Source organism: Rhinolophus sinicus, chromosome 18 (assembly GCF_057876585.1).
Source record: "Rhinolophus sinicus isolate RSI-liver-muscle chromosome 18, RSI-T2T, whole genome shotgun sequence".
In the NCBI taxonomy this organism is placed as follows: domain Eukaryota; kingdom Metazoa; phylum Chordata; class Mammalia; order Chiroptera; family Rhinolophidae; genus Rhinolophus; species Rhinolophus sinicus.
Window position 1 is genome coordinate 9,835,894 of NC_142518.1, and position 25,737 is coordinate 9,861,630.

Genomic DNA, 25,737 nt, shown 5'->3' on the forward strand with positions numbered 1-25,737 from the left:
CCAGCTTGTGCTCAAGGTAATGAGATGTTGGTGACTATTCCAAGTGTTAACAGGCAGTGTGGTATAGAGGGAAGGAGCAGTTTTTAAACCACTGACTGGCTCATTATCCTGATAAATGTCCATCTTGAACTTTATTATAGTTTTTTAAACTTACAACCTGGTTACCATTTATGATTCAAAAATTCCAACTCTGCATTGTCAGCAGAAGCCCATAGGCCTGTTTTCAATGAATGAAATAGTGCACTGGAGGCCCTTTAAGTCTACAAGTACCTTTGTTAGACCAGCATCTTAATTTTATGGTAGTTTCCTCATCCTTATATATGTTTTAGTATGTAACACTTCCCATCTGTAGTTAGTAGGTCCCTTAACTAAGCTCTCATTTGCTGCTTGCGTGAGGCCGTGGTTGCAAATATCAGTCCATTTGGTGAGTGTGCTAGCACCTCCAGTTCACGGGGTGCAGAGGGTTGGGAGTAGGATACACTTAATTTGGAATACCTTTGATTACCTGGCATAATCGGAGTTGTTCATTCAGAAAGAGTAGAAAAGTCAAGTGCATTAAGGTTTTAAAAGCGGCATTTATTGATTGAAAATGTGTAGATAAGCTCTCAGTAGCATAGAATCCACATTATTTTTTAATGGGCTTGAAGTATATGAAGACTCCTTAAATCTTCTGGCGTTTATCTTGTGTGTGCTTTTAACAACCACCACATTCAAATGGAGGTGAATTTTCAACATTTTACTGAAAAAAAACTTAAAATTTTTCCTTCAGCAGCTCTCCATAGTTTGACAAGCTTTTGGAGATACATAAAAAACACTACAGTGGTGTATGCTGAACATTTATTACAATTGGCGATGTGATAAAGACAGTGCACGTGTGGCCTGAATATTGGTCACAATCACAACAAAGCTTAATCCAGCCCAGCAGATACAAATGAAATTGTAAACTGTGAAGACATATTTACATATGTAGAAGTATGTATAAAACTGACATTGAAACAGCTTTAAAAAATATAGGGCCCACTAATGCCATTTTACCTCATTCAACTCGCATTTTCATATGAAAGGTAGTGTGTCTTTATAAGATTTTTGATAACTGGGCAGTGCCATGGAAGGGCAGGAAGCTGCCCTAAGTTTGCAGCACTTCTAAGTGGAGGGCAGCAATAGGGGAAAGCAAAATAAATTTGGCTGTAACAAGCCTCCCAGAAGCAATATTCGTGCTTTAAACAACTTACCCAACATTTTGTGAAGAGACTGACACATTTTAGGTAAGATACTGTCATGAAGAATTCCTGGTAAGTCAACATTTCCAATTTATTTGGGGGCATCAAAACCAATCCAGCTAAGTGACCAAATGATTATGGCCTGAAAACATGCTCACTGTTATTGAAACAGTCAATTTCTGTTCTCGTCCCAGGTTTGAAATGCCTAATAAATCATTTTAGTGTAAAACAGCATAATTCCAATTTAGTCATGTGTATTCCCTTTGTCTTAAGGTATGTAGTTTATAAGGGTCTTTGGTATAAATTTGGTTAAGTTTCAACATAGTTAAATTTTCATTCATTTGACATGTGCTGTCAATTCCCTTTATTCTCATATATACCAAAGTCTTTGGTTTCGAAAGTTTCCTTTGCCAAAGACAGTAATAAATGTATATTGCCTGATTGTGTCGTTTTCAGATATACATAATCAGATTAAAAGAAACAGACCTATCTATAATCCTTAAAACATCCAGGTACTTTTTTCTGTATCATTCTAATTCATATTTAAGTCCCTTGTTATCAATTGATTAACGAAAGTTCCCTTTAAAAAAAAAATTGTGTAGGCCTGAATGAAGCAGCTTAGCAAAACAGTAATACTGACAAGACGTCATCTTACACCATTAGCTAACATGGACATGAAGGCAGTGACCATCTACAGTGTGTGAAATGCCACAAGAAGTCATCAACAAGGGAGGAGAGTTATGTCAGTCCAATTTCTTCAAGAACACTACGTGGGGTTTCGGCTTCCTGTGGAGGGAAAATGTGAGACTCTGGTAAGCAGATCCGGGGTGGCTTGAGAAGCTGAAACTGACACATAAGGACGTGCAAGTTTCAGAGAAGGCAGGCAGATCAGTGGCATGGCTGTATTCTACTACTTAGAGCCAGTGCTCGTGTAGGCTTTTGCACCCGGAACATTGGAGACCACAGGTATTTTCAGCATGCATTAAATACCTATTGATTACCTACCAATGTGCTGGGTGGGCATTGTTGCTGTGACACAAAAAGCAGTCAAACCCACTGGCAATTTAAGAAATCATTGCTCGTGTTAAAATTCAAAACCTCCCCTAGATAAAAGCAAGGAAAACCCCGAGTTCTCCCGATTCTTAACATAATTTTGTTTTCCATGCTTTTCTTGGGTCATATGTATTTAACAGATATGTCTTCCTCTGAGTTTTTATTCAGTTTTTGACTTAACTGTTCCCAGCAGCAAGGCTTCAGAAACTCACCTTCCCAGACCTCCCCAGGGCAACCAATGGCTTCTGTGTAGGCAACATACAGAAAGAATGCTCTGGGACAAAAGGCACTTTTGTCCTATGTAACAACCAATACTCATATTTTTAAACATCAAAGGAAGACAAAGCAGGCATATCTAGAAAAAAAATTATTTAAAAATTTCCCTAAGTAGCTGATTTTGCACATCACAAAAAAAGGACCAAGGAGGTCAAATATCAGGTATTACTATCAATAATTTTGTAATTAAAAGGCATAGTATATTTTAATGGAGGAAAACAATGTAATTTTTAGTATTCAATAATAACTTACTTTTGCATCCTAATTGTGGTACAGCACAAAACAAGGAAAAGAAAAATCGTATTAAACCACAAATCCATACATCAGATTTAATTGTATGTAAAGCACTACGTTAACCTTAAACTCTATGGTCTGTTTCCTTCTTTGGGAAACAAAGATAGAACTTACCTTCACGTTGAGATTAAGGGAGACAGGCTTAGTGCCTGACTTACAGAAAGTGCTCAAAAATCGGTTAGCTGGTAGCATTACACAGTTGAAATCTAAATGAAGGTATTTAGCATTTAGTACTAAACGAACTACTATAAACCAACTCTCTATTATATAAAGTTCACATTATGACCTTTTAGTATGTTTGTTAATGAAAAATGGGTAAAATTCAGCTTTGGTGGAAAACGTTATTTTTTATGAAGTATTCTTGCCCCCCAAATTGAACCTCAATCGAACCAGACTACAGATCTAAATACATATGGAGGATAAGAAAACAAACGTAGCCACGAGATTTCAGTCAGCCAAATACAGAATGGAGGAAAGTCTGTAGCATAAGTGACTTAACAAAAAAATGGCAAGGAGAGAAAAAGCGGGAGTTGTTAAAAATTAAGAGACTTGGAGACATCAGCCAGATACACTGTGAGCCTTGTTTGGAATCTGGTTCTAACAAACTGATTATAAAAATGTATTTTGCAGACAATTAGGAAACACTGAACCAGGAAAAAGATATTAGGAATTACTGTTAATTTTGGGGGTGTGGTACTTATCTCTTAGGGATACAGACTTTAGTATTACAGATGAAAAAATAGGATGTCTAGTGCTTGCTCTAAAATGCCAAGGCAAAATGGGGTGCTGGTGGTTGATGAAATAAGTATTTAGAGTAGTGAGCTGATGGTTGTTGAAGCTAAGTGATGTGTACACAAGGGCTCCTATTCTATTTGTATGTGTTTTCATTATAATTTTTAAAAACAGTCTAATGGAAATGATGTCACACTCCAAGAGCGATATAAGCCAATCTTTCATTTATAATGTTGAGCCTTGAACATTAAATACACTGCAAGACATCTGAATCACATATATATTAAATGAAACAATTTAAAAATAATCATTTCCATTTAATGTTAAACAATTTTTTAAAATGTCACACAACCTTTAATGTATTCATTAAAAGGATGCTAACATTGAATCCTAGAGTTAATCTTAGTTTACCCGTGTAAAACTGTCCCCCATCCTACTTCCTGGAGCTGTCCAGATTTCCCCTACGTGCTCACTTCCTAGAATCTTATACAGCATTTCTTGAAGAGAACCATGTTGCTTATCAAATATGCATTATTTAAAATATTTGTCCTTCTAAAAGGCCTAGTTTCAAAGAATCATTTACACATTTTATTCCTTTGAGATGTTACAAAGTAGTACATTACTTCTTAATGAATTGTTTAAAATATAAAATGTAATTTTCACATGTTCACACTGAAGTTGTAGCTCAAAATTACCTAGAAAAACTATTGCCAGAGTCCAATTCACAGAAACATAGGCTGTAGAATGGTGGTTGCCAAGGGCTGAGGAGCGAGGGAATGGGGGGTTGTTGTTTAATGGGTGCAGTGTAGGTTTGGCAGGGTGAGATCTGTTCCACAACAATGTGAACGTGCTTAACACTCCTGAACTGTACACTTAGAAATGGGTGAGCTGGTAAATTCTGTGATGTTTTTCACCACGATTAAAAAAATTACCTGGAAAAACTAAAATGTAAAATACATTAGCAAAAAGGATGGAGAAGAAAAAAGTCATTCACATGAGACGAAGTACATGCAATATTTTTATTTTAGACATGCAAGGAAAGCTATTTCCGAATGTACTAATTTAAAGCAAGCAGCTGTATACAAGTAACAAAAGCAGCAACACTTGTTACAGCTTAGCACACAGCATCCAAAGAAACAGGCATGAGACAATGCGTATTTATGCAGCATTAAAACCAGACAATATGTTGCAGGGTGGGGCAGGGGGACATGGAGGGAAAACATGGAGACAAAAGACCCACGTTTGCGAATGTTCAGTGTGTGATACTGCGCTTCTCACTTGCTAGCCCAGCCAAGGGCTTCACATGTAATGCAGCACAACACGGATGGCAAGGACTGACCTGCACAATTGCCTAACACATTTTCATAGGTCCTTTCAATGGTAAAGCACTTTGAGCTTCTTTTGAATTATTGTTTAAGAACAGCTTTCTTAACTCAGGCTTTAAACTCTCTAGATATAAACAATGAATTATTTGGTACGTTTCCTTTTATAATAAAATATGTTGCATGTTTTATTAAAAGCATACACAATAATGATCAATATTAGTTTTAATATTCAAAAACAAAAAACCATACTTAACAAATCATTAAGTATTCAGAGATAACATTATGAAATTATAACTAGTAAAATATAAGTAAACTAAGTATTAGAACTTTGATTATATAAATGCAGTATTAATACTCTCAAAGGGTTACTTACTAGTGAATAGATATTGCAGATGAGATTTTCTGACATAGCTTCCTGATAGTTCTTAAAGGGACTGTTTGATATTATGTATCACAAATGTGATTTGATAATGTAGCATTACAATTTTCTTAAAAATTGAATGTTTTACCTTAAATATGATATAATGGTAGATTTTTTAGTGATACATTAGAACACATTAGCTCATATAGACTGTAATACAGTCACACTAAATACAGTTTCATTTCTTTTTTCAACGTTTGAAGATCAAACCACACTATAATTATGGCACTACTTATTTAGACCTAGCATTTGAGCTGTAATTTCTTTGGTAATGTAACAATTGCTAGGTTGTCCTCTTACAAGATTACCAAATGGTTCATAAATGACAACATGTATGTGTTTAAGATGAAATATTACTCAAAACATTCATAGGTCATATTTTTTCAAGAAGAAATTAAACCAGTTGCAAGCAGGAATTAGCTATATGAAAGTCACATATAGAATGAAAATAAAACAGGAGAGAATAGGAACAGGAAAAAAATTACAATGGTAAAGGTACTGGTTCTGAAATGATCTATCATTATTATACAAGACAGTCACCAAGCTGAGGATATTTTCTTTCATAAGTATACAGCTTTCTATTTCCTCTGTGAAATTCTGCATACACGATGAGTAGTCATTTAGTACACAGGGACATTAAAATATTCATGACGTGGCTACAAAAGAAATGCATATGTTCTTACACACAGTATACAAACTGACATAGACACAATCAGATTTCTAGAATATTTAATGCACAGTAAAGACAACTTAACTGAAACTTAAATTTTTGTTTGTTTTTGTTCTTTGGTTTATGGCCGAGATTTAACTTCTCAACTGTCCAGTTCAGATTCAACTGTTATTTACTGTATATAATGATAATCAAAATGATGACCCTACATCCCACAGAATCCTAAACACTGTATTTACTGATAATACACTGTACACTGAAAAGATTTTCCAGGTAAGTAACCTGGTCACCACTGAGTTAACAGAAAATTCAGTTAGAACACTCCCTTCCTCCGGTATTTAAGTTCATCAGGATTTTATTACATGAAGTAAAGAATTTAATCCCTTAATGAAAATCATTACATCCTAAGATGACTGAAACACTTAGAGATCCTAAAGGAAAATCTTTCCCAAGAAAAAGTGGAAAAGTAGTCACCTATTTGGCATTTTAAGTAGAAATGGAGGTTTTCAACAGTTCATTTAGCTTTAAAAAAATATCCAAAGACTATGTCTTTGAGACTAAGGATATTACTTTTTAAATATCCTCAAGAGAGATTTTTAAAGAACTCTCCAAACAAATTTGTTAAGTATCTTGAGACGGATTTCTAGGGACCCCAAGAACCCTCTGAAACTAGAGGTAAAATTATGTACAGATTTTCCTGAGACTCATTATCAGACTCTCAAAGGAATGATATCCCCACCAAAAAGGCTTGTGACTTAAAAGTTCAAAAGTGCTTGCTTGAGTGCTTTTAAAATATCCTCATTTTAATATTTCTTCAACTTGGCACTTTGAAATGTTAGGCTACAAAGTCATGTAAACTGTTCCAATAAAATATGTAACATCTCTTATACAATAACCATAAAATACAAAAGCGTCTGAGGAGAAAAGTCAGTTAAATTTTAATCCTCAGATAATTTCTAAACAGTTTAAAGAGATAATTGTCTTTTTCCCCTACTCAGAATAGATTATAGTGGAATTAAACAGCAAGTTAAAATAATAATAAACCCCCAAATGCTTCATTTTCTTATAACTCTCATTTTCATAGGGGAATTCTATATCTGTACCAATGGCATTAGTGATTCACAGTATTTAATAATTCTTTTTGGTCAATGAACCTCTTTCAATATTCTCTGTGTAAAAAAAATAAATGATGGGTCATTAAAAGAGCAAAAAATTCCCTAAGAAAATACTAGTTAAATGAAGTAACTGGGACTGTCCCTTGGGATTTAATGTAATTAGACTTTTCAGATAGTGCTAAAATATAAATAAGAAACTTGACAAAATTGTAATTATAAACTGAACTACATATCCTACATTTTGATGCATGTCAGCACTCCAGCACATATTCTGGTATGCTTTCTTACACCCCATGAAACTCTTGCTGTGACACGCATTATCTGTTTTCTGGAGAGAAGAAAAGTTTAAAGCCTGTCAAATAAACCTTTCACCTAAATAATACCAATTCTTTAAGGCTTTACGTTATAGCTTTTAATCTTTTTGTTTCCTCTCTTAAATTTTATAGCACACCATGTAAAAACCAACCACGGAGAGTTTATGCCCATTAAGAGAGAAATAGTTCCCCAAATAGGGCTGAGTACACAGCCATTCCTCCCCAGAAGAGAGTTAATATGAAAGAGAACAAATAATTCTATAGGAACAATTCTCAAAGGTGACAGACCTTTTACTACCTTTAGGAAAGGAAATGGTTGATGATAAACCAAACTATTCTTTACAGCCAATGATCCAGATTATTGTACTTAAATAAGAAATTAGCATTCATCAATTATGAAAAATAGTCTTCATAGGGAGAGAAAACCCTCATTAGTGAAAAAACATCCTTCAAGAAGAAAAGAAACTCTAAAATGCACAAAATTAAATGTATTCTTTTACCACAATGTATTCTTTAAAGTTGCGATAGCATGCTTTAAATAACTTTCCAGTTTAGACTGTTAGGTTCCGAAAAAGTTATGCTATGAATGCCTTAATGACCACTAATATTTAAGGTTGATTTTTAACTAAATAATAGAATGCCCATAATTAACCCAGCTATTTTTTTCTCACAAAGAAACTATTATGGCGGATTAAACATAACTCCAGTATTCTGGGCCCTCATACCACCAGTACATCTTATGAGTCATGGAATAATTAATTAAGAATTGCAGAGGGTGACAGTAAAGTCTGTCATAACAGACAAGGAGCCTTGTGCAGAACTAGAACCTATTATCTTCTGTTACCCAGCAAACTGAGTTTCTTAATACACTAAAATAGTGACTTACATTACCTGGAAATAAAGGCCAGAATGAAAAAAGAAAAAAACAATTAATTCAGTTGTATTAAACAAATACAAACCACAAAGTTGTCCTTAGTACAGATTCTTTGGAGACCTAGTTTTTGAATAAAGATTCAGCATTTATTATTTTCAACCTGAAATGGGCCTTCAATCATTTTGCTCATCACTGATTTGCTCTCCATTAAGTCTATTCCAAACCCTCAACACTTTCAAGTTTTCTACCTCTTCTCTTTCTCCTCAGTCCCCAGCAACTCTCCACTAGCTGATGTAGCTTCTCAAAGCCAAGAAAATGACAACATTCTCAATTTCGCTCACCCAACTCATGAGGGGAAAAAATCTACAGCTTTACTTCATTATCTCCTCCTAACAAAAGAGGAAGAAAACTCATCTTGCCCAAGACCAATGCTTGTTCCACTCGCATTCACACTCCAGACATACTTTTCCCTTTACACTACTCCTGTATTCCATCGCTGTCTGCAATAGCTCCCTCTCTGTAGTATATAAGCACATTCAACTTTCCTCCATACTAAGAATAATCCCACCCCCCAACCCCCGCCAAGAACCAGACATAGTGAGAAGTATAGGATAACAAAAATAGCAGAGAGGAATTAAGTTACACCTATTCTCAAAACCACCTATGTTCCTAAGAAAAGACAAACCCTACTACCTTAAAATTTTCCAAACATTCACCATACTAGGCTAATGACTCGAAGTAAAGTGATCTGGGAAAACTGTAACAAAAACTGGTAAGCTAACAATTATCTGAAGGCTTAACTCTTGTTGAGATGAGATGTGCTTAAGTAAACTAGTGGTACTGGATCCAAAATTGAAAACCTAGTCTCTGATTTTCTCTTTCTAGTACACAATGTAGTCAGAGAAAATAATTTACATTTAATGAAAAATAAATGTAATTTGAAGTTACAGCTCTACTCCAGGTTTTCTTGTAAAAGGGCTTCATTATTCTTTGCACTACGAAGTAGTATCCTTTGTCCTTCATGTTCTAGAATGCAGTGGTCCTTTTGATTGCCCCTCACTGAATTCTGTGACAAAGTCCTTACTCTCAACTCTGGAACCCTATTCCTTGTGCTGAAGACCAAAGGGCCGGAGAGTATCCAAACTCACTAAGATCTATTTTTAGCAATGAATAAAAAGAAAAGAATTGAAAACACTTTACGCGTGTAAGGTACCTTTTAGATGAGAGGGCTCATGGCGTCACTCTTATTTCACAAGCAATTGTGAGGCACTAGGAAAGCCAAGTGATTGTTTTCATTAAGTTAGAAATGGATGGCAATAGCAATACAGTTGCACCAGATGTTTAGCATCTAAAATGGTTGCATACAAGGGCTTCATTTTACGTGCTGAAACTTTCCTTTTAGCAAATTCTACTCTAGTTTTACCTAATGGACCAATACCATGTACATGTACTCTTCTATTCACACATTGTCATTTTTTCAAAAAGTTTTATAAATGAAAAAAATTTACTTATAAATACACTTAAAATGCATGCTTGTTTTACACTTCTAGAAAAGCGGGGAGGCTTGAACATTTTCAGAATACCGTTAAGTTAACATCCTGCTCCTAGATCTTTTCTCACTTGATATACCTTGAGTATCTTTTCCATATCATTACATAGAAATTGATCATTTCTTTTATAGGTAACGGTTTCATGTATGGCCATACTGTAATTTTCTTAACCTAATTTCCCATTGACAGGTATTTGTCTATGTTCCAATGGCTTAATATTATATTGAGCATGTGTCTTGGGACATTCGTATATTTCTGTTGGATAAAATTCCTTGAAGTGTAACTGATGGGTCAAAAGGTGTACACATTTAACCATTAATAGATATCACCAAACTAATCCTCCAAAATGGAATGCAAGTGCTCACAAACAGCAAACAAGAGAGTCTTTCTCATCTTTTCCAATCCAAGAAACAAACCAAAAAAGGTCTAATTGATATTTTAATTTATATTCTTAGTAAAAGGACCATTTGTCTCTTTTTTCGCCTGTAAATTACTTATTCATCTCTACTGCTGTCTTTTTCTATCGTGCTATTGATCTATTTCTATTATACTTGTCTTCTAAATTTGTCTTAAAAATAATGATGAGGATAACTTAGCTACATCTTTATAAACCCAGCTCTAAAACCCATTTATGATAAATTATTTTCTCTGGAAGTTAACTGTACTTTTTAAATAAAAAAAGAAAAATTAGCAAATACAACTTTAGACTATAATGAAATACTTTTAAGCGTATTTTAGGGTAATTATATTGTATTTGCCTTGATCTTCCATTTGGAACATAACTTGAAATGCCCTAAATTTAATCAGGATTTTCCAAACATAAAAGATTTCTTTGAATTACTGAATTTCAAATATTCAAACTCTAAACATCTTTACTAAGTAAATTCTTTAAGGCTAATTTGGTACAAAACAATCCCAACAAAAATCAATATGCAATAAAAGTCTATAGGTGCAAATTCTGGTCATTTAAACTAGTTCAGTTCTCCTTTAAGAAATTATGAAATCCCTAAAGTGGATGGGGAAATAAGCAGAAAATTCAAAAGTGTTCTAACTGCCTGCAGGGTATATTCAATTCTACTTCCAGGTAAAAACTCAGTTACATTAATAGACATTAACAGATTTGGTGTTTGTTGAGGAAATTAAATTACATAGCGACATCCCAAAAGCTTTGCTATGGGTTAAGGTGCTAAAGTCAACCATAGATTTATCTCCCCAGGCACTAGTTATCAAGTAAAAGTAATTTTGGTGAATCAGAGGTGATTTTTACAGCCATTTACATGTTCTTAAGCACATCTGTCCTCCTTTCATAATTCTTAAGATTGTTTTTTCCCCTTCTACTTTTGATTCATTTTCAGCTAGTCATATATACTCTGGACTATATATTATATTGAAAAGACATAGCAGTCTTTAATGTAAATAGAATCTTTACATATTCCGTAGTATTAAATTAAACCAGGATTTCTCAACCTCAGCACTATTGATACTTGAGGCTGGATAATTCGTGTCTTGGTCACTATTGGATATTTAGCAGCATCTTTGGTCTTAACCTACTAGATGCCAGTAGCACCTCACCGTGACAAACAAAAATGTGTCTGAGAAGGCACAATTGCCCCACCACCTCAGTTGAGAACCACTGAGTTTATCTAATTGTCTCTGGTTGGGAGGTAAGATTATGTTGTAGTGTGCCTGCCTGTATTTGTAAATTTTTTTATAATGGGGATTTAAAAAAAAAAAAAAAAAGGCAACAGAGGAAACAGAAAACAATGTGTCAGTAGAGAAAAAAATAACTCAAACCCTGAAATTTTTCAGGAAGTACTTTTCAAAGAAAAAAATTATCACCAACATCTAGTAATATGCTCGCTGTAGGCCCCAATCCTAGGGCTTATGCAATCAATTTAGTAAATCAGGATCAGCATTGAAAAAAGGAAGAATAGAAATGTGAATTGCAAAACAAGAAATAAGAGTATTATTTAACAAAATTTTCTTTTGGTTTATGTAAACATAACTATTGTGATATAAAAATGTATTTATTACTGTGGATTCTTGCCAAATACTTTTGAATATCAGAATTACAGTTACTCAATATTTTAAATTATTTCAACTTTTCATTATTACAAATAGCCCAGAGTAGCAAGAGTTGGCTCTTGGGTTAAAATCAAATAACAAGGTGGGGAGAGGATCAAAATTCTGAAAAGCAGAGAAATAAGAGAGCTCAAAAAACACATAAACATACAGCAAAATGATTACAACCTGAAAACCAGTGACCAAGGACGTTGGCCAAAGTGTTTCTTTTCTTATTAAATGTAAAGCCAAAGGCAAGATTTGTTCTCCCTTCCGTTTTTTTCTGTATCTGCTCTTCTGTATTTTTCCATTTCAAGCATTAACGTAACCAAACCTCACCCACAATTTGTTCTAGCAAACCCCAATCAAGTTTACCTATAAAAAAATGAAAATATGTCGGCATAAAAGTCTACAGCATTGTTAACTTTTAACCCAATTTAAAAGAAAAAGGCTTAGGCTTAAAGGTTTTAACACAAACAATGGTAATTACAAAGGAATTACAGGAGTTTATCTAAGAGGATTTATATCAAAATGCTTTCTCCTGTTAAATTTTATTATTGCATATATGTGAAAGCATCTAACTGTTTTAAAACAATGTAATTCTTGAGTTTGACTAGCATGCCCAAATATTCTTAGTTAGCAAGATTTTAATTTAAAAAACCCCAAACTTCATATTAAAGGGCATATTATTAAATACTTCAAGAAGTACGTATTTAAAATAATTTTAAGATACAAAAGATTCATTTTTTTAAAGAAATCACTTTTTCTCATAAGATTCTTACCTTTCCATTTTTATGCATTCCAACAGATTTATTACTTCCAGAAAGATGTTACATAGTACTAAGATACATCATGCGGCCCCAGCACTTGTAAAACATACCGACTTTAGCAGCACTAACTCTCCATAGAGCACCACTTTCTAGATGAGGCAAATCAACAACTGCAAATCCAGTAAATCTATTCATAAAGTGGATCATCTTGAAGTAGAAGCAAACTCTTGCTTTTGGTACCTCACTTATATTTCATTTCTCATATTATTTTAGTGAAAAACAATACCAACAGCAAACAAAGCTCAAAAGGAAACCCCCCACAAATTTCAAAATGATGCTGTTAGTATAAAAAAGAAAGGCTGACACATCTCAAAGCGCTGATCAACACCGTCATGCACCTACTGCTGAGGGTTAAAGCCCCATACCCAGTATTTAACTATTTGATCTTCACGAATCAAGCAAAGACTTGATATCATCTCACGTGCAACAGTCTGCATAACATCCCATTTTATCCATGCCACAAAAATGGTAAATTTAGTAGTTACCAATAAATAAGTTGGGGCTCAAAGGGACTAAAGCCTTAGACTGCTCTTTATCATAAGATATCCTCAGACAAACCTCCCCATTCTTCATTCTGGCTCTACAAAATTAAAGAGCAGAGAAAAACTGTTAAGTGCCTGACTTTACAAAGAAAATGCACTCTGTATTTCCTTTGTTGTTATATGTATGTTTATAAAATAAATCCAACTGTACCACTCCCCTTCATACACCTCCCCCAAAGTCTAGCTTAAAATAAGTATTTAACTGATGGTGGGGGCAAATGTTCCAAGTACTGCAAAGAATGTCAATTTAGTAATCTCAGCATGTTGCACTTTAATAATTTAAGAATCAAGTTAAGTACCAGTGGCATGTTAAGAAAACATGTTTTAAATTCCAATAGTCAAACATTAAAAATTGGATAACGCACCAATTTTTCTGGGCTTTACCCCCATATCTAATTATGTATTCATGAAACCAAATACCAAAAGGAATAAATAGAGTTTGGTTTAGAAACGTCAAAACTAAAATCCTTGCTTGCCAAGTAATTAAGTAAAATTCAAAAGACATCTTCATTAATCACAATGTCTGATATTTTAGCAATTATTATTCAAGTACATATTTATGTTATGTCCCAGTAACTAACTATAATATGCTAATAGAAAATCTACTTTATCCACTGACTGTCTGCCCTGTTTGCTTATAAAATGAAGGGCTAACCTAAACAAACTACATGACCTTTATACAAACTGGGTGAAAGCCATCTTTGGTGTTTACCATGTTTCCCCAAAAAATAAGACCTAGCCGGACAATCAACTCTAATGCGTCTTTTGGAGCAAAAATTTGGTCTTATATTAAAATAAGACCCGGTCTTATATAATATAATACTATAACATAACATAATACCGGGTCTTATATAACATAACATAACATAACATAACATAACATAACATAACATAACATAACATAACATAACATAACATAACATAACACCAGGTCTTATATAATGTAATACCGGGTCTTATATTAATTTTTGCTCCAAAAGACGCATTAGAGCTGATGGTCCGGCTAGGTCTTATTTTTGGGGAAACACGGTAAAAATAAATCAAGGAAAAAACCTGACACTGAATAGAAAAATCACAATACAGCTGACCCTTGAACAATCAGTGTGTGTGTGTGGGGGGGGGGGGGGCGGGGGGCGGGAGGGTGTTACGGGCACCAACACCACGCAGTCAAAAATCCGAGTATAACTTTTGACTCCCCAAAAACTTAAGTTGTCCCTCAGTATCTTCACGGGATTGGTTCCAAGACCCCCCGTGGATACTAAAATCCGAGGATGCTCAAGTTCCTTACGTAAAATGTTGTAGATCAACGCATACAGTTGGCCTTCCACATCCGTGGACACCCCAATGGCAGATCGAAAACAGTACAGGTATTTTAAAAATCTGCATATAAGTGGACCCATACAGTTCAAACCCGTGTTATTCAAGGGTCAACTGTATATGAAAAACTAGATTAAAATCAATTAATTAGGACTTTTACAAATTTAAGGCTGCATTTATTATAAATGTTTTTACAGCTATATTTACAATTTTGTAAGCAAAATCATTTCATGATCTAGACTAAGTGAATCCTATACCCCAGATTATAAGACCAAAAAAACTACTTAGTTCTTTTTCTTTTCTTTTTTTTATTAGTTTCAGGTGTACAAAACAATGTAATAGACGTTTATCATTTATATCCCTCACACAGTGTCAACCCCCCTCCCCCCATCTACTACCCCTCTGACATTGCACACAGCCATTACATTTCCACTGTCTCTATTCCTAATGCTGTACTCCGCTTCTTGTAACTATAAATATATATATGTATATATGTATGTATGTATATGTGTGTATATATATGTATATATATACACATATATATACACATATATATATAAAATTGTAGTTGACATTCATCAAAAAACCTACTTAAGATCCAGGTGTTTTGATAAATCCAACAACTAAGAAATTATTTGAAAAATATTACTTATATCTATATATCCAATTAAAATTTTTCAACTATTAATAATTTGGACAATGAAAATTTCCAATCTTAAAAGTAAAAGATGGCATCAGCCTTAGGAAACTACTCTCTTCAATACAGAAAGACCTCCGGGAGAATGATGAATTTTTTTCTCTATATTACTGAGAAACACAGAAGCTAGTATCTAAAACAGAATGTTTAAAATATACATACCAAGACAACACACGAGTGGGGGGTGGGGAGTACGACAGAGCACAGCAATTAAGATTTCACACAGCTCTGGAGTCTAGCAGATCTGGGTTTGGAATCCTGGTTTTGCCAGCTGCTACCTCGGACCAGTCACTGGCACCTCACAGAGTCTTTACTTCATTTGTTAAAAAGGCTCATGACCCTTTCTCAGGGCATCCTGAGAATTAGCATAAGATGCTTCATGTCTAAGTGCTCAGTAAGCATTAGCTGATAATCATCATAGTTCTTTTTTGTCGTCATGGTGTCCAAACAAAAACTTTTTTAGCAGCTTGTAGAATTGCTTTTTCTCATTCCACCATTATTATAGGAACAAAATATCCAAATATTCCAAGACGTAAACACGTATCAACATACAAATGAATCCATTTTAGGAAACAAGCACCTTGTCATCCCTAGATTTCTTTTGATAGTATGTTGGTGAATAACCTGAATAACAGGTTAACCTGTTAACCGGAAGCCTTACTACCCCACCCATACAGACTACAGCTTGGCTTCATAAAGGCCTTAACCTGAAATTCAGAATGGACCAACCATCTTCTGCCTTCTCAAAACCTGAATGGTTAAATTAAGAAAAAACGGTTCACTCGGACCACTGAATAGAAAATGTCTTAACGTACTATCATTTTGGTTTATGTACAAAACAATGTAAAGGTGAGAAATAGGCCCAAAGCTCTCTTCTAAAGACAAGGAACTGATTAACAGTAGTCAATTTTTTTTTAACTAGATTGAGGTGGGATAAGAATTTGACATGGGACCACAGACATCCTATGCTTCTCTCTCCATTCCTACTTTCCCCAATTAAAAATATAAAAATACTACTTGAAAAGGGGAGACATTACTATTAAAATACTTCAACAGGAGACAGACACATAAACACACACAGTCTCTCACAAATAAATATTGACTTGTAATACCCTTTTACCCCTTAGTACATTAAATATAATACATGTTATAAATTGAACTTAGTATACTATTTGCCATACTATAAAGTCTAGCAATTTCTCAGTAGAGTTTAAAGAAACAATCCAGACACAAGCAGTTATCAGTACCCTAAACATTACTCTCCAGAAAAAACATATTAAAATTAAAAGCTGAACTTCAATAACTTTAGAAATGTTTTAAGCCAAATATAATTAATCAGGAAATGATAAATAACTTGGAGGAAATAGCAGGATCTGATGCAGACTATAGTTCCATAATCATGAAATACAAAACTGATCAAAGGGAAGGGACAAATATGAAAAATTCCCAATTCCTGACCCTGGTTTTGACCTAATTTTTAGAAAAGTTTGATTAGTGAAGCAAAATAAGGAGGTGCTAACTTTAAAACCAATTTTACGAAGTAGATTATGAGCTTGTAATCAGCACACCTAAGGTTAAAAAAAATTCTTTTCAATGACATGTTTGCAATCAATAAACAACCGTGGTAAACTGTACGCACATGAAAAGGGGCTGTGCTCACTTCACTACTGAACAGTGAGTGGCATCAGGGCAACCAACAAAATGCTTCACTTTTGCAGGCACCTGTCATTAAATGTACAATGCATTGTCTCATATTTAATATATGTATGTCCCAGATGATGTCATCCCAACTTGGAACAGTCCTCACAACTGACCCAGTCAGTGACTGATGCAGAAGGATTACGGAGAGCTACCCCTTCTCCCTATAGAGGCCAAAGGCTAAGAAGTTATAACGGAGAAAAATATTTACTTTTCTTCTTAGTTCACATTTCTGTTGTAAAAGAAATGCTTTAAAAAAATGGATTTAAGCAAAACAAAACAGAAAAAGAGACACAGATATAAAGAACAAGCTGACGGTTGCAAAGACTTTTCTTCTTAGTTCACATTTCTGTTGTAAAAGAAATGCTTTAAAAAAATGGAGTTAAGCAAAACAAAACAGAAAAAGAGCCATAGATAGAGAACAAGCTGACGGTTGCAAAGGGGGAGGGGAGTGTAGGGATGAGTGAAATTTAAAAAAAAAAAAGATTTCAAGCTTTAATAAAAAAATAATAAAGGCAATTACCTTAATGAAAACATACTCTATTTTTATATTGACCAGTCCCTTCTTGTGCTACAAGCTTTTTGTTTGATAAAAACCACAATTATCACTAAAGTATAATTCAACTTGGTATTTGAATTAAGGTATCATTAAGTTTTTAGAAAAAGGTAGCCTTCACTATGAAATTTTAAACTTCAGAAATCAAAGGTACAGAAGCATCAAATATACAATTAACCCAGAACAACTTTAGAAATTAGAAAGGGAAAGGGGGCTTATTAATGGCTCTGGTGATACCAAGGCAAGATAAGAATGTAGTCCCTTGACAGAACATGGTTTGTTATCTAAGAAGAGCAAAAAGAAATACAAATACTTTTTAGTTAGTTTTCTTAACACAAAACTAGAGGGTTCTACAAAAAGTGTAATTACAACCCTATCATTTGCTTGGCTACGTTTGCACTTAATGGACATGAGGTGAAAATAAATTATGAACCAATTTGGAATGAAAATGCCATAATCTCAGTCAACTCCTGATTATCTACCTACATTAATGAGAAAAGGGGTTATCTTAAGTAATTCAGAATAATGGATGGAGAGTTCTCAAATTACTGTTACTTTTGATCAATCGTTTTCCTTCTTAGTTTGTCCTGTAAAGGTTTAGATTTTAGTGTTTTGAGGTCCAAGATGGGCCATCAATATGACAGACCATCTTCAAAGTAAATGACCTATTCATAGATAACTGAGGTGACGTGACCGACACATACTTCAATCAATAAACTGCACATGGACACTACATGCCAAGCATGCTTCAGAGTAATTTCTGAAACTGTAAGAATGAAAGATGACTGAAACTTCCTAGCAAGAGCAAAGCATGCTAGTATCTAGTCAAGAGAACTCCAAGTAGCTTACCTCCTGCAGTAGATCAGCCTGCTCAATTGCTTTAAGGACATTTTTCTTGGATGTTTCCTGAACTTCCCCTCCCAAAAGAAACTCATCCAAAATAAAATAAGCCTTCTCAAAATTAAAGATGATATCAAGTTCACACACCTGAAAAACAAAAAATAATAACAATAACAATAATAATAATGTTAAAACTGAAGAAACCAAAAGATACTTATCAACTATCAGGTAGTGAATAAAATCTACTCAGAGTGAATCCATCTTAATTCTTTCTAAAAATGGCAGTCTTGCTAACTAAGCATCATTGATTTAATCAGCTTAATTTTCAAATCTCATGTACAGTGGTACATCGGTTTTGGAATGTAATCCGTTCCGGAAGACCGTTCGAGTTCTGAAACATTCAAAAAACAGCCGACAGCTAGGCCTCAGGATCTTGTACTGAGCGGAAGCCATGGGACGTGTTCGACTTTGGAGGCGTGTTCGAAAACCAAAGCATTTACTTCCAGGTTTACAACGTTCGTAAACCAAAATGCTCGTCAATGGAGACGTTCGAAAACCGAGATACTACTGTACTTGAAAACACAATGCCTACAAGGTAAGTAAGACCCAACTATGCAAGCTCCCAACATGGGCAACTTTTCTACTTGTAAAAAATGATCTTTTAAAATACATAATTCCTGGGTAACATGATTATTGTAATTGCTAACCAAATCTAAATTCTACAAAGCATTTCCAGAATATTAATCCTTGCAGCTGGACTCCTTTCTATTCCACTATTTTAAACCTCATTCTCACCAACATAATTAAATGAATAGGTCTATGGGGTCAAGTAATTTTATCAATTAACTGACTAGGCACACTGACAAGAAATAGAGTTATTCCTTCCCTTTCCCACAGTTACTATCAAATAGTAAGAATCTCCAAGACAATCAAATAATAAACTTGTTACAGAAAAGATTTTTTAAAAACTATGGCATTTAATTCTCTAAAACAAAATACTACTCACACTGCCAAAATACTTGTCAAGTAATTCCACGTAACGATGAATTATTTCCAGGGTAATTAGTTCATTGTCCTGATCCTCAATAGCACAGCAAAAATACAGACTAGCATATCTGTGATAAAAAACAAATGTGAAAAAAATTTTACCTTATAATCATGGTTCCTAAACATATTTTCATATCCTATTGTGAAAGACCCCATGCTTATACAGTTTGCTTCCTCTTTTACAACAGTACAGATTATTTTTCTCCTAGATTACAAAAGTAGTATATGTACAACAGAAATTTTGAAAAGTATTAGCATACAAAAAAGAAACCAAATAATCACTCAATCACACCATCTAGAAAGACTATTTTGCTCTTCCTCCTTTCAGGCTCTTTTCTATATAGATTCCAAAACATAGCTGACCCAAGTTGTTCTGAAGTTTACTTAATAAAAACAAAAGGCACTACATGACTAATTCAAACTACAAGTAAACAGGGAAGAAAGTAAACTCTCCAACTGAAGGACTTATTGAAGATATCGTCAACATGAAATCAATGTTCTGGAATGTTTTATTTAAGTGTAATATGAGGTGTGATCAAAAGGTACGGTGAATGTTTAACAAATTTTTTATTACAGTAAAAGATACATTGTCATTAACCCCCCTCAAAATACACCCTCCTTGTTTCGAACACATTTATCCCATTGTTCTTGCCACTTTCTGAAGCAGTTCTGGAAGTCCTCTTTTGTGAGTGTGTTTAGTTGTGCTGTTGTGGCTGCCTTGATGACCTGAATAGATTCAAAACGGTTACCTTTTATGGTCATTTTGACTTTGGGAAGAGCTAGAAGTTACATCATGCCAGATCCAGTGAATAAGGTGGATGAGGACACATCGTAATGTTTTTATTTGACAGAAAGTGCCATATACCAGAAGCGATGTGTGACACGGAGTGTTATCATGATGGAGGATGATTTATGGCACACTTGAAAACACACCTTCTCTCAACCGTAGCTCACACCTGACTGACTGCACCAAACAAGTTGAAACTTGTCACACACAGTTACTAAGGTTTGACATACCGCCTCCCACATTGAAGATCCCTGCCTTTCCATTGGATGGCACTCAGCAGCAGCATTCACCGTATTTTGTGATCACAATGGAAAGGCTCTGTGTCACACGTCGCTTCTGGTACAGCAATTTCTATCACATAAAAACATTACAGGGGGCGACCGGATGGCTCAGCTGGTTAGAGCGCGAGCTCTTAACAACAGGGTTGCCGGTTTGATTCCCACATGGGCCAGTGAGCTGCACCCTCCACAACTAGATTGAAGACAACGACTTGAGCTGAGCTGCTGCTGAGCTCCTGGAGGGGCACCGCCAGATGGCTCAGTTGGTTAGGGCACGAGCTCTTACCAACAAGGTTGCTGGTTCAATTCCTTCCATGGGATGGTGGGCTGAGCCCCCTGCAACTAAAGATTGAAAACAGTGACTGGACTTGGAGCTGAGCTGTGCCCTCCACAACTAGATGGAAGGACAATGACTTGGAACTGATGGGCCCTGGAGAAACACACTGTTCCCCAATATTCCGCAATAAAATTAAAAAAAAAAAAAAAAAAGTTTAAGTTAACTGATGTGTTTCCTTTAAGTTAAAAAAAAAAAAACACACACATTACGGTGTGTCCTCATCCACCTTATTTACCGGATCTGGCACCATGTAACTTCTGGCTCTTCCCCAAAGTCAAAATGACCATGAAAGGTAAATGTTTTTAATCAATTCAGGACATCAAGGCAGCCACGACAGCGCAACTAAAGACACTCATGAAAGAAAACTTCCAGAACTGCTTCAGAAAGTGGCAAGAACAATAGAACAAGTGTGTTCGAAGCAAGGGGGAGTATTTTGAGGGTGGTTAATGGCAATGTGTCTTTTACTGCAATAATTTTTTTTTTATTTAAACATTCACCATATTGTGATCACACATCATATACACACAGAGAAGAATTCAAGTCATAAATGTATAGCTCAATGAGTTTTCCAAGTGAACCCACCCATGTACGAGCACCTGGATCAAGAAACAGATTACTGAATCTCTGAAGCCCTTCTCCTAGCCTTTCCCATCCCCAAGGGTAACTACTATCTTGACTTCTCACAGCATACCGTGTTTCCCCAAAAATAAGACCTAGCCAGACAACCAGCTCTAATGCATCTTTTGGAGCAAAAATTAAGATAAGACCTGATCTTATTTTATTATAATATAAGACCCAGTCTTTATAATATAATATAATATAATATAATATAATATAATATAATATAATACAATACAAAATAATAATACCAGATCTTAACATTAATTTTTGCTCCAAAAGACACATTAGAGCTGATGGTCTGGCTAGGTCTTATTTTTGGGGAAACATGGTAGAATTATTTTTAAAAAGGAGGTTTCTAGATTGTGGAATAATCCCCAAGAAAATAACAACAATTTCAAGTTATTACAGAAGTTAAAGAAAGAAAACAGGGAAAACTGAGAACTGCCCTCCAATTTTTCAAATTCTACCCTGTCAAACTGAAGTTTAGATTACTCACCCTTGAAGAAGGAATAAGGTTGGAAAACTTGTATTTTTCCCCAAATTAGGATTCTAGCAGATGGTTATACTTAACCCAAGAAAGCTAAAACTTATCAATACACAATCTTCGAGGCATAGCAAATGATGACCAAGTCCTTTGAGGAAGAGTAAAGGAGCATTTTTCAATCAGTTTAAGTGTATTTAAGGCTTTTAAAAGAAACAAAATAAAAACCTAAGACATTCTAAACTAATTTCAATTGAAATTGTAATTTTCACTGAGGAGCACTTAAGTGATTTCTAGAAAACACAATGGGCAGTTACTGCTCATAGCATTAATGGAAAAGGATATACAAGATAAGAATGCTCATAATGCCCATAACATTAACGTAAGACTATACACATACACACACACAATCTAAGTTTTGGAATTCAATGAATTCCTGCTGTTCAGCATGAGAATAACTAGTATTTTCACAACAGTCTACTAATTTCAATATTATCAAAAACATTTCATCTTATTTGATCTTTCCAACAGCAAACACTATCCTCCTTGATAATGGAAGAAAAAACAAAAACAAAAATCTGAGGCCCAAGAGTACAGGGCCTGCCAACTTGTTATACTGGGACAAGAAACCTAATCTCCAGACCTTTTTCCATCTCCCACCATGGACTCCCTCATCATACACAGCATGACTTTTTGCTGTGCCCATTCTACCTGATTTCTACATTCAGTAAGTTATTTAAAATCGTGGGTCTCCTTCAGTCTTAGAGAGGAGGCATTCAAATGCATTCGTTTATTACCATGAAGGACCTCCAACTTGAACAAAGTGCTTCCTCCTTCCCAGCAATACCCTATGTTTTTGTTTATCTGTTTAAAAGGCAATTGGATATTACAACTCTCCATCCTCCCTAACCCATGTTCATGAAATAAGAGTTCTGAATTTGGGGAAATTGACACAAATGACACATAAGATTCCCTGAATTAAGAAAACTAAACATTAAAGGGACTGACATTAAAAATGGTAGATTAAAAACCAGACATGACTAGCTAACATGAACAGAGTGCTAAATAATTCCACTAGAAAGAATTCACTAATAATCAGTTTTGGGTAAAATTCCTCTTAATTTCAAGATTTCTTTGACGCTACTGTTAAGCAATCTAATGCTTGAAACCATTCTTGTTCCTTATCCATGGTACTGCCTCTACTTACAGATAAATAGCACTTAAACACTAGTCAAAGGTCCTAAATTGTACAAATTATTCGGAAATCTTAATTTAAATATCATCAGGACTGATGTGTCTAAGCACCAAGTGATTTTTTTTTTTTTAAGGAGGGCACAGCTCACAGTGGCCCACGTGGGGACCGAACCGGCAACCTTGGTGTTATTAGCACCACGCTCTAACCACCTGAGCTAACCAGCCACACCCCTATACCAGTAATATTTTTAAAACCCCCGCAACGCATATCTAAATGTTTGCTCTCAGAATGGAAAAATAGCCATCAAATTAAATGAATTCTTCATTGTAAGTGAACATTTAGTTATTCAGGATTATAAGGCACCACTTTCCAGAAAGCTTAGGGAAGAAACAGAAGCATAATAACAGGTAGCATTAACTGAGTCCTCACTGACTGAGGTACTGAATACTAGCTAAGGCTTTTGCATATTCTACCATTTTAATCCTTACAACCCTTCCAGAGAGATACCATTATTACACAATACTCAGGCTTAATTGAGCAACCTCCCCAGCAACAGCAATTTGACACTAGAGCCCAAGTTTTATATTTAAAAACTATAGCCAGGAACTGTATTAAATAAAGTAATCCTGCACCTGGAAAACATTAAAATATATTCAAAGCAATCTTTTAACAGCTTTAAAGAAGGAGAGATAAAAATTGTTATACTGATGTAGTAAAAGATAACCAAGAGAACCTGAAGTGTACTTCTTATTTTTAGAACCAAATGGATTTTAAAAATTCAATGAGCTCATTTTGTTCTCTTAGTGCATATTTGTAAGTCTAAATCTGAAGTAAAATTAATAGACTAGTAAGAAGGTATGTTTGGTTATTTTTAGCAGAGTGGATTAAGGCTTACTCTAATTACTGGCACTCAGAGAACATCTAAAAGTGCCTATTCTTATGTTCAAAACACATGACTTCTCTGCTGTCAGCTAAATATCAGCTGACTGTGGGTGAATGCAACTGTTCTCAATACCCACTGGTATGTCATTAAAAATTCTTTTGTTAGTAAAGAAAATCAACATAGTACTCTTCGACAAATTCTCAAGTTAGTAATTTGGAGATGTACGTATTTTTTAAGACTTTAATCCAGTGCTTCCGTAACATGCTGCATAAAATGGGAACCAAAAACAAAAAGCATGCGGCATTCTGTCTTCAAGGGATCTTCTTCAAGAGCATTTTAGAGATGAAGAAACAAAGGCCAAATGACTTGCTCAAAGTCACGAAACTAGCTAATGGTACAAATGATATAGAACTCAAATCCCCAGACTTTCAGTCTGTCTTTCCAGCTATATTATCTTATGCAAAATGTTCCAGAAAGAACACAAAGATCACTTGCTGATCCGAACAGCAAAAGTGCTAATTCAGAATTTCTCAGGAGCTAAGCGGTAATTCTTTTGCTTAAAAGGTCCTCTCTTCAAACTGGACTAGGGAAAAATAATCACCTGCTTATATCAACAAAAAATATGTTCTAAGTACAACAGATGAGCTTTTCAGTATGAAATGGGGGGGATACACAGAAATACTGACTATAAATTCTAACTTTTGTATGCGAATTTTATCTTAATAAAGCTGTTTTATAGGGGTTTAATTAACACAAGTATCAGAGTCATGTTAGATTGCCCTTTATAGCCCTTAAAAAGAAAAAGCCAGCCAACATGGGTGGGCTCAATGCTGTGTACAGGAACACGGACTAGTGCTTTCTTTCCTTCCTTTTAACAGGCCATTTCCTTCCGATTCCATGGGATTGATTCCCTTGCTGATATTTTCCTCCTCCACACGGGGGACTCCTTCCCCTATCTAGAAATAAGCTTAAGCCTCTCACACCTTTTTGTCCCGCACTCTGATGTCAATGGGTGGTTACTACCTCTTCTGTCCTTCACAGCAAAGCTCCCCAAATAGTCTACACCTCTGTTTAAATGTCTCCACATCCTCACACTTCACCCCATTTCTTCGAGAGTTCTGTCTCTACTATTCAACTGAAAATGTTCCGACAAAGGACATTTTATGAAATGCTCACTGTAAAATGTAATAGATTCTTTCTTCACTTTAATTGAATTTAATGCAACATTTGGCACTGGTAACATTATTTTTGAAACTCCTCTTCCCCGAAGTTACTGACCTTGTACTTATCCTCTCTCTTGCCTGCAGCCTGAATGTTGGGGATCTAACACTTTATGCCTAATCCCCTCCCCGGACTTCCATGTCTATGCCCACCCCCAGAAAACGAAGCATCTCAAAGTTATCTTTACTAGCTCACCATTCACCCCCCAGAAATGTGGTTTCCTTCCACTCCTCCCCTTCTTTCACTGCACTTCTCACTTCCAGCAGTGACCAAGTCTTATAAAACTTAGCTGGCTAACAGCTCTTTCCACCTGCTGAGCCCACAGTGAGGTCTTCCTTCAGGAACTCATTATAATGCATGCAATCTCCTAACAGATCCCTCAGGTGCCTGTCTCGGCCCTTCCCCCACCCATTCTCCAATTACAAGGATCTGTTAAGAACGGCAAATCTGCTCTTTTTGTCCCCGTTTAAAATCTTTGTCTCCATGCTTAAGATTTGAGTTC

The 25,737-nt window shown here is 35.1% G+C and overlaps 1 protein-coding gene across 9 annotated transcripts in view; it reads right to left on the minus strand.

Annotated features, from left to right (window-relative positions):
* Positions 1-555: 555 nt before the first annotated feature.
* AP1S2 (adaptor related protein complex 1 subunit sigma 2) overlaps positions 556-25,737 on the minus strand; it is a 29,897-nt gene continuing 4,715 nt past the window's right edge. For 2 of the 9 annotated variants that reach the window (XM_088795288.1, XM_088795291.1), the window contains exons 3-6: positions 19,392-19,500; positions 18,395-18,532; positions 13,221-13,315; positions 556-2,006 (exon numbers count right to left, since the gene is read on the minus strand). In XM_088795288.1, the coding sequence (XP_088651414.1) occupies positions 13,271-13,315; positions 18,395-18,532; positions 19,392-19,500 (292 nt within the window). In that variant the 3' untranslated portion in view covers positions 556-2,006; positions 13,221-13,270. Of the gene's footprint in view, positions 2,007-2,485; positions 2,629-2,801; positions 5,978-13,220; positions 13,316-18,394; positions 18,533-19,391; positions 19,501-25,737 lie in introns of all 9 variants that reach the window. The other 7 variants (XM_074324335.2, XM_074324336.2, XM_088795290.1 and 4 more) reach the window with 4 other exon arrangements.